Source organism: Syngnathus floridae, chromosome 4, assembly GCF_059516105.1.
Source record: "Syngnathus floridae isolate MCC-2025c chromosome 4, RoL_Sflo_1.0, whole genome shotgun sequence".
Taxonomy (NCBI): domain Eukaryota; kingdom Metazoa; phylum Chordata; class Actinopteri; order Syngnathiformes; family Syngnathidae; genus Syngnathus; species Syngnathus floridae.
The window spans coordinates 9414086-9429976 of NC_142416.1; the positions used below are offsets into that span (position 1 = coordinate 9414086).

Genomic DNA, 15891 nt, shown 5'->3' on the forward strand with positions numbered 1-15891 from the left:
GGAAAACCTATTGGAACGCGGCCCCCCGAGGACAGGAGGTCGACACCCCTGGTTTAACTGAAAGTGAAAAGTGCCACACCCGCCCTCACCCCCACTTTCTGATTATCAGTTTGATCTGTGACATCACACGGACACTCCGTTAGGTCCAATGCCATTTTCAGGTGTACCTAATAAGAGGCCATTTCATTAGGGAAAAATCATGGCCTTTGCTTAACTGAAAGTGAAAAGTGCCACACCCGCCCGCACCCCCACTTTCTGATTGGCTGGTTGATCTGTGAAGTCACACAGACACTCCATTAGGTACACCACCATTTTCAGATGTACCTAATAACTTTATGCATTTCGTACATGTCAAGAATGTGTATTTGACTACTACTCTTTATTTTGGGGGACACCAACACATATACACACCGTAAAACACATACATATTGTTATATAAAGCAGTTAACCAAATTTTTGTTTTCATGCCCAAAAAAATTTAAACAAAGAATAAAACACCAAACAAGTTTTTAACATAAATGTTTATTAAAATAATAATAATAATAAAAGTAAATTTCAAACCAGCAATCTAATGTGAAGTTGCAGTAGATATACTGGATAACAATATTTAGGCGTGTATATGCATACACGTTATTTAAAAACTACTGTAAGCGTTATAAAATAAAGATTACTCAAAGAGAAGCATAATCTCCCCGCTAGTGCATAACGGCGCATCCTTTCATGCAATAAAGTTAGCCGTTAGCTTGGAGAAAACGAGCACAAAAGAAGTGGTGTTTTAGTGTGTGGTTCTTTCTTTCCTTGGCAAATCGTTTATCTACATTCTAGCTCACGTTCATTCGCTGAATTGTTCACGCAAGGAGCCGCACCACAACATATTCACTGACTGATCCGTTGATGCACGGGAAGGCAGTTCACCCTTTGACTCGTTCGCAAACCGAAAAGTCAGGATTCGTTCCCTCACTGATCCGTTCTCGCGATGAACTGGAAATGCAAACCACTCACTCACTGACTCGTTCACTCACAGTTCCGTTCAGTTGGTGAACGGGAAATGCAATCCACGACTCGTTTGTGAACGGGAAGTTACGTCATTTTCTTCTTCGTTTTGTTTTACGGCGAGGTGGCACTAGCTTCAATGGGCATTACCGACACCTACTGGTTGAAGTCATATTAACTGAAAAAAGAAAGAGTTCACTCTTGTTCACTGAAAAGAATTGTTATTTTGAACGAATCGTTCACTCACGAGCCAACACTTACCGAAACCTACTGTAGGACTCAAACACTGCAAAGTTCAGGAGGTAGACAAGGTTTCAGTTCATTTGTAATATTTTCTTTCCTTCCTCATTGTTGTTGCACAGGTTCACAAGCCAACGATGACGTTATATGTCCACAGTCACTCGTCCTCCTTAAAGCTGAAGTCACAAACCAGAGAGAGGTGGTCTGAAGGATAGCTGAAGGACGGAAGCCTGTTAGGGCCAATCTCTTCCTCTGAGGGCATGTCCAAGAGCGCGTCCACTCTCAGCATGTCCTGACTATACCAAATATAATCCAGAGTGGTGCAGCATTCACCCGTCGGGCGAATTTTCCACGTTGTGTACTGGGGCTCAGTCAAACAATCATGGCTGAGTTTCTTGTAAGCCGAGTCCAAGCCAAGAGGAGAAGACATAAAGCGACAGTACACCTCCTCAGTTGGGACTGCGTTGAAATCCCCGCATATGATCAATGGGATGTGAAAATCTGAGTCTTCTGATGTTTTTGCCACATGTTTTTGGACCACATTTTGGACTTGACGTAGGAGGTCCGACCCCTGGGAACTGCGGAGCCACTCCCAGCCAGAGCGGGCCTTCAGGTGGGTCACGGCTACGCACACGCACTTCCTTGAGCTTCGGCAACGCAGTATCATCACCAAAGCAACCTAAGACGACAGAGCGGCATGTTAGAGATGCTTCACGGGTTTTGAGAAAAATAGTCATAATACCAGGGCTCAGCCTACAGTCGTCATGGTAACGAAAGCCAGATTCGCTAACAGTGCATGTGATGCCAAGACAAGGTCCCTGACTTGCATATGCATGGCCAGCCCTGCAAATGAATTAACTCATTACTGGATTTTTTTTTTATCATCTATCCTATGTGGTTTGTTTAGAAACTCACCCAATTGCTGTTTCTGGAAATAAAAGTCTCATTTTTGGGACCATCATGTGACATTTGGTGCCAATGAACCATATTTTGGTAAACTGGGGATCCTAACTTAAAAGAAGAGCTCTACTGCTTTTTTATCTTAGTGTCAAGGACCTGTCATTTAGGCATTTCATTTAGAAAAAAAAAGCTGCTTTGCTGCCATCTTGTGGCATCTTCTTGCTATCGTAAATCTTTTGGGGGTGTCAATTGCAGTTTTGCTGTAACGCAGCGCTTGATTGTGACATAAAAAAAGTTTGCACTGACCTGATTGGTTGGAATCATCATGGCAGAAAGCCGTAAACTGACGCAATCCAAAAACTCGAAGCGTGACTCATCAAAAAAGAGCGCACAGCCATCAGGGCCGTTGTTGCCCTCTACATCCAGACACGGCGACCAGGGCTTAGGGCAGAACCTGCTGCTGAAACCCAGACGGCCCAGAACCGGCTGCAGGGTGTCAAAGTAGTGGTCCACCTCCTGCAGACACAGGATGTGAGGTCGGTAGGTGAGGATCTCGTCTAAGATGAGGTACTTCCTTCGGGACCAGCTGAGTGCCTCCGGAGGACACAGCACAAAACTGTCAAGTCCTTCGCCAAGAGCTGATAAGAAAGAGATGGAACTTTGAGACTTTTAGACTGCCATTGACTGTGCTTCTACTTTCACAGTTTTTGAGTTCTTCAGCTTATTAGGACTCTACCAGTATCTCTTACAATGCATGTCCAGCTATGCAAACTATAGCCGCTATATATATATATGTGTGGGCCACACACAGCTGCAATGTCGTTAATTTGGGTAATTGAGAATTAACATCATCAAAAGTTGCATTCATTTAAAACATCTTTTTCCTAATTTTTTTTTCCATTGTCCTTAAAAATAATTTTACATCATATTGTTAGTTTTAAAAAAGTATTTGACTAATATATTCATGTGTTATTATTATTATTAGTAGTAGTAGTAGTCGTAGTGGTAGTATTATTTGACAGATATATTCATGTATTATTATTATTATTATTATTATTATTATTATTATTATTATTATTATATGTATAAATCATTAAATAAAGGGCTCAATTGTTGAACTTATTAGGTAAAATATTAGGTAAAAAAAGTCAAAGTTTATGTTAACCATTTATTTTAGAAAACTAAGTGGTTAGTTAATTTAAATGAAATCAATTAGAAATCATATAGTTACAAAAATATGTGATTCTCAGTGTTGTAAAAGTACCATTGGTATGGCTCAGGTGCTGACTTAATTGCTCAAACTGCATGCAATGGCCTTAACCTTTTTTTTTTTTTTTACCTAGTACAGTACACTTAGACCTCGCCCATCAAAAACACTGTGGCTCCGAGCTTCATTCAACTGTTTACACACCATCGCCAAACAAACATCTAAATCAATGCTTTGCACTAGTTTTTTTTTTTTTTTTTTTTACCGTTTGCTACCATGGGAACACAGTCATAGTTGTGACATACCCCAGTCACGAGTCACATTTTAGGCCACTTTTGTGTTTGTGACACTGCCAGTCTTGGAAACTAAGAAACAGGATCTGTCTGACATAACTACCAAGCTCTTTCCACAATTCTGATTTCATATTAGATTTAACTGTTTATGCGCATCAAAAAGGCTTTTATTTCTGAAATACAAACACGTGTCCAGAAAATTAGTGAAAACATGGCATCCGACAGCTTCCTACCTTGGGCCAGAATGTTCCACTGCATCACCCGGATGCTGTGGCCGTTGCCGTTCGAATGTCGAATGAAATTCCTGTGTAAGCGCGGCGCTCCATCACCGAGTGCCACCTCGCACTGCCTCATAACCTCGGCTGCATTGAGGGGACTCAATGGGGACCCATTTTGCTCCTGGAAGACAGAGCAAACACACACTGTCATTTCCAGTTCACAGATATTAAATCATTATTATTATCATTTATCAAATTAATTAAGTGCGATTTAAGTGTTTTCCACGTTAAGAAGACAGATGGTCGGTCACCTGGCAGAAATCAAGATCCAGGGTTGCGTCCGCTGGCTGGTAAGCGTCCAAGTGGGTCAGAGGGAGGGGAACACGATGGCTGCTGGCATCGCTGCTGCTGATGGTGTGGGCCAAAGCGCTGTACAACCTGGTGGCTCTACCACCCATTGGGTATCCTGCGAAGAACAACATCAACACAAATGTGAAATCTTACTTACACTTTACACACAAGTATAAATGAGAAAAAAAAATTATTCATGAGGACAAGGGCTAGACAAAATGAATTGATGTACGTGTTTGTAATCTGAAAGAAGCTCCTTTCTTAGCTTCTTCTGTGAAGAGGGGAAACGTGTTCAATCTCCAAGTATGATAAAGATCTGAAATTTCCACTTAGTCTGTGTGTACAGGAGCACATTTTGAGTGTGTCCATGCATGCACTGAGGCATATCCTATCAATTACCTGGAGGATTAAACTCCTGCCCTTTGAAAACCTAACAGCTTGACACGGCAACTGGTCAGTGACACAAAACCACTTAGTGGAAAATCACTGAAGCGTAAAAGGGCTCAATGATCAATGTCAGACACCCCCCATTCCCCTAACAAAGTGGAATACGGTATGATAGTATTGCATTAGAATGTTTACATGCCCACATGTTATTGTCGCAAGCGTGCCAAATCAGCGAAAGCTAAGTGGGTCATATTGATTTGCAGTTGACCTGCCAAAACATGTTATTGTTCATAGTCCAGCAAACGTTCAATTCATACTATTACACTTACGTCCTAGGTATTTTGCCCATTTGGCTGGCCGGTTTAATTAGCCATCTGATTAAACAGTCAGGCCCTAACACAAACTAATATGGAAAAGTTCACATTAGTGGCGAGTCCATGCTACCAAAGTAACAATATTGAGAGTACCAGTATACTTATTGCTACCACATCTTGGGGTGCCAGGTTCAAGACATACAGCTATACGTTCTAATAATGAGGTGAAAACAGCAGATGCCATTCATTTTAAAACCTTCAAATGTTGTCTCCCTAAACATTACACACACATCATAAATACAACAATGACAGTAACGAAAGGCGCCTTACTCAATGTCTGCATCACAATGTCCGCTGCGTGCTCGATGAAGATGAAAGCGAGTGATGTGATTTCCGTGAGTGTAAGCAAATATCTCACGTTGAGCTGTGCTTCCCGCAGCTTATAAAGCCTCCGGGGTGGAGGCAGAAGGAGACTCTGACGGCATCCCGCCCATTATGAACTATGTGAGGTCATGTGCCTGTGAGGCAGTGTGTGAGCAGAGTGCTCCTCTTTCACAACACTCTGACGCACACACAATGGTGCATTTGGCACCATCAAGGGAACATCAACACAGTGTGAACTAAAGGGACACCAACGTGGTCCCCGTGGGCACCAGGTAGCCCTTAAGGACCACACGAGTAGCCCATGAACCTGCTCTAAAAATAACTTACAGATGATGGGACTTTCTCTCATAATTTGAAACTGGTAGCCTTTCACATGAATTAATACCCATTGGTGACACGCCAAAAGTTAACTGATTTCTGTAATGGTTCAGCTGTCACATAGCAACCGTTGTGTGTAGGGTGTGTGTGTGTTTGCGTGTGTGCCTCCCTGGAGTTAAGCAATGTCTTTCACTGTAAGCATGCAGCAACACCTCCTAGTTGTTGTTTCACAAGCGTCATTTCTCACATTTACTTTTCCATGACAAGATGACCAGTACAGTATTCTGTGAAGAGTGCCAAAATAGAAAATGGACAGTTTTGCAGAACTGCCAAAATAAAAAGACGTAAAAAGTAAAGTAATAAGTAATCAAAAGTAAAATTCTTGCAAAGTCAACAGGTTGGGAAATGTACACTGCATATTGCACTATGCTCATTGCTCATTTACAGATCACACTTTAGAACGAGAGCTTATCAGAGCTAAGGCTATGCTGCTAGATTCTGATAACAGAAGACTGGTTTTTGTAAGCGGGTTCCTAAGATAACATACTTGGAAATATTTTGCTCTGCCACCTGAATGAATCCTCTCGTAGAGGACATCCTCTCAGTGTTATATGCTTTGATGCAACACGGTCAAACGGAACGGAAGCTTCTCGTAGCCTACGAACGATGACTCATGTCTGTGCGCACCAGCTTTTCATCATCAAGTCACGACACATGCGACGTCTACCCTTATTCAAAGGGAGAGAGAGCAAGAGAGAAACAGATGGAGAGAGTGAGAGAGAAACAGATGGAGAGAGAGGAGAGAGAGAGACTGGGGAGAGAGAGAGAGAGTAGGCGAGGGGGGGGGGGTGAGACAGAGACCTGTACACTTTAGGAGGGCATTGACATTTCTAAACTGGGAAAAGGAAATTGCCTCATGACATTACAGTACTGTTTACTGTTTGCCATCAGGTCACTTTGCATGCCAATTTCACTGTCATGTTTTTACTGTAAGCTATAAAATCAAAAGCTTGTGTTATTTTGAGATGAAGCCAATCGACCGAATGCAGCATTAATTTAAAGAACAGCCTTGAAAGACAATGTTATTTTCAGTTATGGAGATGATATTTTGACATTACGAAATCAGGTTAAGCATGTTACGAGTAGACATATACATGTCGAGTTCATAAATAATCCTACATAGGTGGTCAATACAGCAAGGGATGTATACATATAAAACAATATAGTTTTGATTTATGCATCCTTTTTCTATACCACTTTTCCAAATTAGATTCACAGGTGAACTGGAATTTAACTCAGCTGACTTTAGACTAGCAGCAAAGGACACCCTGAAATCCCAGGGTACATATGGACGACTACTACTGACATGCGTAAATGTCGTGTGACCTTATATGTAACAAATTTTAAATACCGTGTTGACATTTCATTTTACATAAAAATGTATAAAACAAAAAGTAACTTAATCTATATATAAATCATTTCCCAAATAGATGAGAGTTACAGCTGCGAACAACGGTTATCTTTAATAATCAATTAATTCTCCAATTATTAAGTCGATTCATGTATGAACCACATTAAAAAATGTTTTTTTTAATTTTAGTAATTATGATTTAATGACTGGTTTGGCCCTTAAAATCGAACAAAATAGCCCAATGTTGATCAGTTTTCCAAAATAAAAGTAAATTATTTTATTATTATATTATACACTCGCCTGACTTGTGTGCGGGCAGCGTGGTATTGATTCCCACTCAGTGGCGGTATGATTGATTGTTTCTCTCTAAGTGCCCTGCGGACTGGCAAGGAACCAGTTCAGGGTGTAGTCTGCCTTTGGCTCGATGTCATCTGAGATAGGCTCCAGCACCTTCCATGATCCTGAATAGGATAACGGTGTTGAAGATGGATGGATTATTTTTATTCTGATCAAAAGGTAATCACTGCTTTCATGGAGGACTATAGAAATCATGTAATACAGTACTTTCTGTTGGAAAGCTGAAGTTACAAATATTAGGTCAATTTTAAATCAAAACAAACAATTAATCACATCAAAAATAGTAATTAATTTGATAATTAGTCATCATTTAATTGTTGCACCTCTCGTGAGATTACAACTTGTTTGTGAGAGCTGCCAAACTTCCCATGGCTAAAAATAGGTTGAATTTATGGAGTGTAACAACCAACACGTCTTTCAACTAATAATAAAAAAAATAACACTCGTCATTTAAAGAAAAAATGTTTCCATATTCAACAACAACAAAAAAACAGATATAATAAAACTGCGGCAATGTACCGGCAGGCAATATCCAAGCACGTTCTGGCAGGCGAACCCATTAACAGTCAGACAACAACAACAAACAGACCGTAAACATGCCAACGAGAACAAAGATAAGTAATCTGACAAGTTACCTGTTGTCTTTTCTTCGTTTTTTGTCTTCCTTATTTTCCCCTCATGTTGCTTTGCCTGCATGAGGTCCTTAAAGTGGTTCCTAGGGTTACAAAAGTCCCACTGTGGGGACGCAGCTGTCAGCCGGTGTTTGTTGCCAGCCCGGGGGCTTGCTTGACCCCTCTAACTACATTGCAAGGTCATTTAAGAGGGGGAGAGTGAGAACGAGTGACACAGCGAGAGAGAGAGAGAGAGAGAGAGAGAGAGAGAGAGAGAGAGAGAGAGAGAGAGAGAGAGAGAGAGAGAGAGAGAGAGAGAGAGAGAGAGAGAGAGAGAGAGAGAGAGAGAGAGATTGTTAATCCTGCCCTCTGGTGGATGTGGAGTCATTTGCAATCTAGCCAATACGTACACATTTATTTACGTACATTCCGAAATAGCTTCAGCAAAATATGGAGTGCTTGTGAGAAAGTTTGCCCACCAGTTTGTAAGGGATCTGGAGAAGTGCAAATGCCAGGGATTTATTGGGACAGAAGATTGGTTAACCTTAAGCATGTCTGCCACCATGTTGAAAGGTTCTGGGTTTGAATCTTTGCACTGGGGTTCCAGCATGAAGTTGGCTTGTTCTCCCTGGCTTCGCCTGAAGTCAACATGAGAGTTTATCATCTGTTGCACATTGTGCTTCCCAATCAGCAGTACAGAGTAATGTTTTAAGAAATATGAAGTTTGCTTTGTAATTAATATACAGTCAATTTGGAAGTAGACGTGATAAAAATAGTGAACCAATCATTTCAGAATTCTAGCTTCACTAATTATAATTGCTTGTAATACATTTTGAATGCGATGACAAACAAAATATACAGTAAATATAAAACATTAATAATTATTATTTTTGTTGTTTTAGGGAAATTATTGGAAGAGAACAATAATTTATTGAGCTCTGCGATTGTTTTGTTTTTACATAATATTATTTTGTTGTTTGGGGGAAAATTTCTGGAATAGAACTATCATTTATTGAGCTCAGCAATTTTGTTTTGTCTATACATTATTATTGGTATTATTTTTGTTGTTTGGGGGAAATTCTTGTTTGGGCTCAAGGAGTGTCTTGGTACTCGTCATCAGTTCCTCAATTACCAGCTCCAGATCATTTCTCCTCCTCCTCAGCTCCAAGGTGAGCATTTCCAAGTCATGGTGTTGCGGCTGCTCCTCATCACACTTGCTCTCCAACTGCTTCAGAAGCTCTCCTTTCTCCTCAAGCTGCTGTCAGCTTCTCTGAGTTCTCCAATGTGGCGCTGCATTTCCTGGGTCTCCTTGCCATGTTTGGCCAAGAATGCCGTGCAAATTTCCAGCTGCAGCTGTGATTGCTCGAGCTGCTGTGAGACGTGGAAATGCTGCGCTCTTACTTCTTCTTCTTCTTCCTCTTGTTGTAGTCTCAACATCTCGTACATTTGGGTGAGGGAGTCACGGCAAGAAGACCCTGATCTTCTGGTGTTTTCTATCTGCTCATCAACAGTGACAATTTCTTCTTTAAGAAACTGTACAGTCATGCTGATGGGATTAATTAACTCATTCAACTCCTCCTTTAACATTTGCTTCTGTTTCCTCAATTCTTGCTGCATTTGGATTCCCCCTTGTGGCGCTTTCTCACACTGGCAATGAGATGTGGTTAGTCTGTGCAGGTTTTTCTCCATCTCTGAAATATCACCTTGCATTGTGTCCAGACAGTCACATGCAGCTTTTTTTTTTTTTTTTCGTCATTAACGCTTTCCAAATCTCTTCTGTGATTCATGATCACTTGCTTCTGCTGCTTCTTTTTTTCTTCAGCATGGCAAATATTGCTTGACAGGTTGTCCTGTTGCACTGAGAAAGCCTCTCTGTCAAGGGAGGGACAAGTTTGCAATGTCACTGTCATCTCTTGTACAGATGCAATGCCATTCTTCAGGTCCTCTATCTGTAGCTGTGTGTGAAGCTGACAACTGCAAGATGTTTTTGAGGGTGATACAATCATTCAAAGCAGCAAAGGCGCCATCATACTCTTCTTTAGCACGTTCTCACTCTTCTTGCAGTGATTCGGTTTGACTGTGAAGTGCTTCCAAGTTCCCCTCTGTGGCTTCCTGGAGTTGAGAGATCATCTTGAGATCTTGCTGGAGGTGCTTTACTTATTGAGCTTTGAATTCCGGAGGAGCCTTCACATTGGGCTTTGTGTTGCTAATTTGCTGTCTTGTCTTACTGTTTTCGATTACCTCTACATGTAAATATTCATGTGCAGCATTTCTCTCTGCCTTCAGTTCAATGATGGCTGTGGATAGCTCAGCCAGGTGACGGCCGGCCTCAGCAGAGAAAGAAATTCTCTCTTCCTGAAACTCCTTATATAAATCCTTGACACGTTCGAGAGCCCTCACAATCGCTGGCAACTCGGGAACAAAGTAATTTTCCATTTTTCAAAACACTGTGTCTGGGTCTAGAATGTGTACAGATAATATGGTCAGCTCATAAACTGTTAAAGTTTAGTCGCCATGGTAACACAAACGCCTACGGCAAGCCATTGCAACCACAACAGCTTTCGCTGCGGTTTTACACGCTACGTTTAACATATATAAATAGATCGTAGAGCTCCGGTATATTAGACAAAAACTTGACAAGAAATTTACAGCAAGTGAGAGTGGTGTGGTCCGGGTACGGGTCTGTTTCGAGAAATTACAAGTATGAATTCCCCCATGAGGGGATAATCGTGTTGCCAGACTGGAAGAATTCAGGTAAAAAGTGAAGTGGAAAAAAATACTGCATATGCTCTCCTAAATTATATGGTTGACTGCCAACATTTGCGTGAACCAACGATGAAAAATGGAAACGTAATAAACGCAGCAGAGTGAATAAGCAAACATCACAATCTTGATTCAGTTTGGGCTTTAGACATTACAATGCACAGTCACGCAGTATAATGCGGTAAAACTAATGGCTATTCGAAATAACGCTAAATTGGTCAATGCTTGTTTTTGGTTTTGTTTTATCGCCAAGGTGGGATAAACGTTTAAAACTTGACTCCATTTGTGTCTAGAATAAACAGTGGTGTTTTGGATATTTAGTTAAATATTTAATGAGCAATGACGATATTTAATCTTACCTTGGCAATGGAGTCGTAATCATTTATTTGTTCTGCAGCTTTGTACGGACAATTGTAGACACGAGTATCTGGCAACCCTGGCTGTCGCAGGGTGTTGTCGTCATCAAAGTGAATGGTGACGCTAGCTACAGAGAAGGAAAAAATCATAAAGAACAAGAACATGCACCTTGTAGTCAGCGAATACTACTACGGAAGAGGATTAGGGCCAGTGAAGAAAAATAAAAGGGAGACAGAATTCTGACTTTTTTTCTCAGAAACTTTTTATCAGAAAGTGACAAGTGAGAATTGTGACTTTTTGACTTTAAAGTGGGAATTCTCACTATAAAGTCAGAATTCTGACTATAAAATGAGAATTCCTACTTTCTAACTCTCAAGTCAGAATTCTCACTTTTATTACATGTAGAATAGGTGATTACTATTACAATGAAAACTTTACATGAACTTTGAATTTCTTAGCTTTGAAAGCTCACCCAGGAATTGCGTCCACTGATTTCTGTACAACTGTTGAAAAATGAAATGTTGGATTTTACTTGAATTTTTTTTACCGTGTTTGAATATTTTGAACATTTTCAACAGATCCTCAAACACCAATCCTTCTCTTCCTCAGCATGTCATCCTTTTCCATCAGCATCATTCTCTCAGAGGCCACCTGCCTTCATGTCTTCCTGCACTATATTGGATCCATGAATCTTCTCCACCTCTCTTGTCTGTCAGCTCCATCCTCAATATAGCTCTCTCCTCTTTGGATGTGTCCACAACACCCAAGTCAGCTCTATCTTTGTCCCAAAACATCTAAACTTGGCTGTCCCTCTGAGCATCCGATTTCTAATCCTATCCAACCTAGTAACACCTAAAGATAATCCTCATTATTATGATTTCCATCACCTCCAGTCTCCAATGCGTACATCATGGCTGGCCTCACCACTGTCTTACAAATTGTCCCCTATTAACAGAGAATTTCCCATCATGTAACACCTGACACTTTACAAACCTCAAACACAACCACATGCTTAAAAGTCTTGTGTTGCAATAATTTTCAATGTACATCCATCACAAATGTCAACAGATTGTATGTAATGGTTACATGTCAAAGTCAAAGTCAGCTTTATTGTCAATTTCTCCACATGCCAAAGACACACAAAGAAACCGAAATTTCGTTCCCCGCTATCCCACGGTGACAAGACATGGCCCACAATAGACAATCAAGTAAACAAGTAAACAACAGCGTGCTGAATAAATAATGAATAAATAACACAACAAATAAATAAGAGGAGCAAAAAGGAGGAAGTGAGCGTACAGCAGACATTCCAGAAAATAGCGCAACAGTGCCGCACGCTACGCAGAAGGGGGCTCCTCAGGTAGTCCTGTCTACATTCTACCGTGGCACCATTGAGAGCGTCCTCACCAGTTGCATCGCTGTCTGGGGTGGTAGCTGCACTGAACAGAACTTGAAGGCCCTGCAGCGCATAGTGAATACGGCTGGTAAGATTATTGATGCTTCGCTCCCCTCCCTGAAGGACATTTACACCTCCCATCTCACCCGCAAGGCAACCGCGATTGTGAGTGATGTGAGTCACCCAGCTCATTCTTTGTTTAACCTTCTGCCCTCTGGGAAGAGGTACAGGAGCCTGCGCTCCCGCACCACCAGACTCGCCAACAGCTTCATTCTCCAGGCTGTTAGGACCCTGAACTCGCTACCCTCTTCTGCGTAGCGTGCGGCACTGTTGCGCTATTTTCTGGAATGTCTGCTGTACGCTCACTTGCTCCTTTTTGCTCCTCTTATTTATTTGTTGTGTTATTTATTCATTATTTATTCAGCACGCTGTTGTTTACTTGTTTACTTGATTGTCTATTGTGGGCCATGTCTTGTCACCGTGAGATAGCGGGGAACGAAATTTCGGTTTCTTTGTGTGTCTTTGGCATTTGGAGAAATTGACAATAAAGCTGACTTTGACTTTGAGAAAAAAAAAAAAAAAAAGAAAAAGACAAAGGCTTACAGCTCCTGGTATTCCCAGGCGGTCGCCCATCCAAGTACTAACCAGGCCCGACCCTGCTTAGCCTCCGAGATCGGACGAGATCGGGCGCTCTCAGGGTAGTATGGCCGTAAGCCGTGAGATCTCTCAGAATTTTTCATTTTATAGACACAATCGCCCCTGAAACCATGCCAAGCAGCGGCGGGACTTGATGGCTGTGGTAAAAGTTTCCTTTCACAATTGACGTGGAAAAGAAAAAAAAAAGGCTTTCAGCACCTGGTATTCCCGGACGGTCTCCCTTCCCTTTTGTTTTTTTTGTTGTTTTTTTTTTACAACCAGGGCCGAAACAGGCTTTCTTCCAAGACTTTTGGTGTTTTATGGAAACGTGGCTATCATGAAAAGTTATTGACAGCTTTTTATGCGGTAGCACGAATTTGCCGTTGCGACCTGCATTTTGCTGAATCAAAATAAATGCCTTGAAAAGTTTAAAAACACTTCATGGAAGTGTTGTGTTGGGTTCTTTTACAAGTCAAGCCTGCTGCTTTGAGTTCACAGGGAGCCATGCTCACTGTACATAGTCTGCTCTCTAGCGGTAAAAAATTGAACTACAATGCTGTGGATGTCACCACATAATATAGCTTTCAAACTCGTGTTATAGTTTCAATGTCGGAGTTTAAATTAGGCTTGCTGTTTCCGGATGCCATTCGTGATGGGTGTTGTAAAAAATAGTTTCTTAAACGATTGAAGTGCACATAAGAAAAAGAAAAAGCTTACAGCACCTGGTATTCCCAGGCGGTCTCCCATCCAAGTACTAACCAGGCCCGACCCTGCTTAGCTTCCGAGATCGGACGAGATCGGGCGTTCTCAGGGTAGTATGGCCGTAAGCCGTGAGGTGACCCAACACTTTGCATTTTATAGACACAATCGCCCCTGAAACTAGCGAGCGAGCCAATGAAGCCTTCAAAACTGCTTCGGCACATGGAGACCAAGCATCCTGCATTAAAAGACAAACCTTAACCACTTCACAGGGAGCCATGCTCTTTATTCACTGTACATAGTCTGTCCTCTAGCGGTAAAAACGTGAACTACAATGCTATGGCTGTCGCCACACAATGTAGGTTTTAAACTCGTGTTATAGTTTCAGTGTCGGAGTTCAAACTAGGCTTGCAGTTTCCGAATGCCATTCGTGATGGGTGCTGTAAAAAGTTCTTGGCTCAAACGATTGAAGTGCACATAAGAAAAAAAAAAAAAAGAAGCTTACAGCAACTGGTATTCCCAGGCGGTCGCCCATCCAAGTACTAACCAGGCCCGACCCTGCTTAGCCTCCGAGATCGGACGAGATCGGGCGCTCTCAGGGTAGTATGGCCGTAAGCCGTGAGATCTCTCAGAATTTTTCGTTTTATAGACACAATCGCCCCTGAAACCATGCCAAGCAGCGGCGGGACTTGATGGCTGTGGTAAAAGTTTCCTTTCACAATTGACGTGGAAAAGAAAAAAAAAAGGCTTTCAGCACCTGGTATTCCCGGACGGTCTCCCTTCCCTTTTGTTTTTTTTGTTGTTTTTTTTTTACAACCAGGGCCGAAACAGGCTTTCTTCCAAGACTTTTGGTGTTTTATGGAAACGTGGCTATCATGAAAAGTTATTGACAGCTTTTTATGCGGTAGCACGAATTTGCCGTTGCGACCTGCATTTTGCTGAATCAAAATAAATGCCTTGAAAAGTTTAAAAACACTTCATGGAAGTGTTGTGTTGGGTTGTTTTACAAGTCAAGCCTGCTGCTTTGAGTTCACAGGGAGCCATGCTCACTGTACATAGTCTGCTCTCTAGCGGTAAAAAATTGAACTACAATGCTGTGGATGTCACCACATAATATAGCTTTCAAACTCGTGTTATAGTTTCAATGTCGGAGTTTAAATTAGGCTTGCTGTTTCCGGATGCCATTCGTGATGGGTGTTGTAAAAAATAGTTTCTTAAACGATTGAAGTGCACATAAGAAAAAGAAAAAGCTTACAGCACCTGGTATTCCCAGGCGGTCTCCCATCCAAGTACTAACCAGGCCCGACCCTGCTTAGCTTCCGAGATCGGACGAGATCGGGCGTTCTCAGGGTAGTATGGCCGTAAGCCGTGAGGTGACCCAACACTTTGCATTTTATAGACACAATCGCCCCTGAAACTAGCGAGCGAGCCAATGAAGCCTTCAAAACTGCTTCGGCACATGGAGACCAAGCATCCTGCATTAAAAGACAAACCTTAACCACTTCACAGGGAGCCATGCTCTTTATTCACTGTACATAGTCTGTCCTCTAGCGGTAAAAACGTGAACTACAATGCTATGGCTGTCGCCACACAATGTAGGTTTTAAACTCGTGTTATAGTTTCAGTGTCGGAGTTCAAACTAGGCTTGCAGTTTCCGAATGCCATTCGTGATGGGTGCTGTAAAAAGTTCTTGGCTCAAACGATTGAAGTGCACATAAGAAAAAAAAAAAAAAGAAGCTTACAGCAACTGGTATTCCCAGGCGGTCGCCCATCCAAGTACTAACCAGGCCCGACCCTGCTTAGCCTCCGAGATCGGACGAGATCGGGCGCTCTCAGGGTAGTATGGCCGTAAGCCGTGAGATCTCTCAGAATTTTTCGTTTTATAGACACAATCGCCCCTGAAACCATGCCAAGCAGCGGCGGGACTTGATGGCTGTGGTAAAAGTTTCCTTTCACAATTGACGTGGAAAAGAAAAAAAAAAGGCTTTCAGCACCTGGTATTCCCGGACGGTCTCCCTTCCCTTTTGTTTTTTTTGTTGTTTTTTTTTTACAACCA

The 15891-nt window shown here is 41.8% G+C and overlaps 1 protein-coding gene and 5 non-coding genes across 15 annotated transcripts; all 6 read right to left on the reverse strand.

The window, feature by feature from the left end:
* Positions 1-502: 502 nt before the first annotated feature.
* On the reverse strand, positions 503-11231 carry noctb (nocturnin b). Of its 10 annotated transcripts, none has more exons than XM_088373982.1 (7): positions 11107-11227; positions 8529-8622; positions 8009-8108; positions 4163-4317; positions 3867-4032; positions 2440-2771; positions 503-1912 (listed from the first exon to the last, which is right to left on the reverse strand). In XM_088373982.1, exons 1-7 carry the CDS (start codon positions 11127-11129, stop codon positions 1391-1393), a joined length of 1392 nt encoding a protein of 463 aa, XP_088230108.1. In that variant the 5' UTR covers positions 11130-11227; the 3' UTR covers positions 503-1390. The 10 variants fall into 10 exon arrangements, with proteins under 10 accessions (XP_088230108.1, XP_088230113.1, XP_088230110.1 ...); XM_088373987.1 differs by having other exon boundaries at positions 8464-8622; positions 11107-11165; XM_088373984.1 differs by having other exon boundaries at positions 8009-8172; positions 8464-8622; positions 11107-11165.
* A 1865-nt stretch (positions 11232-13096) lies between these two features.
* LOC148398802 (5S ribosomal RNA) lies at positions 13097-13215 on the reverse strand. The gene has a single exon (XR_015858298.1). It is a non-coding gene; the product is annotated as a 5S ribosomal RNA (ribosomal RNA).
* Positions 13216-13846: 631 nt separating this feature from the next.
* Positions 13847-13965, reverse strand: LOC148398803 (5S ribosomal RNA). The gene has a single exon (XR_015858301.1). It is a non-coding gene; the product is annotated as a 5S ribosomal RNA (ribosomal RNA).
* A 368-nt stretch (positions 13966-14333) lies between these two features.
* Positions 14334-14452, reverse strand: LOC148398804 (5S ribosomal RNA). Its single transcript, XR_015858305.1, has one exon. It is a non-coding gene; the product is annotated as a 5S ribosomal RNA (ribosomal RNA).
* Positions 14453-15083: 631 nt separating this feature from the next.
* On the reverse strand, positions 15084-15202 carry LOC148398805 (5S ribosomal RNA). The gene has a single exon (XR_015858312.1). It is a non-coding gene; the product is annotated as a 5S ribosomal RNA (ribosomal RNA).
* A 368-nt stretch (positions 15203-15570) lies between these two features.
* On the reverse strand, positions 15571-15689 carry LOC148398806 (5S ribosomal RNA). Its single transcript, XR_015858306.1, has one exon. It is a non-coding gene; the product is annotated as a 5S ribosomal RNA (ribosomal RNA).
* Positions 15690-15891: the final 202 nt, after the last annotated feature.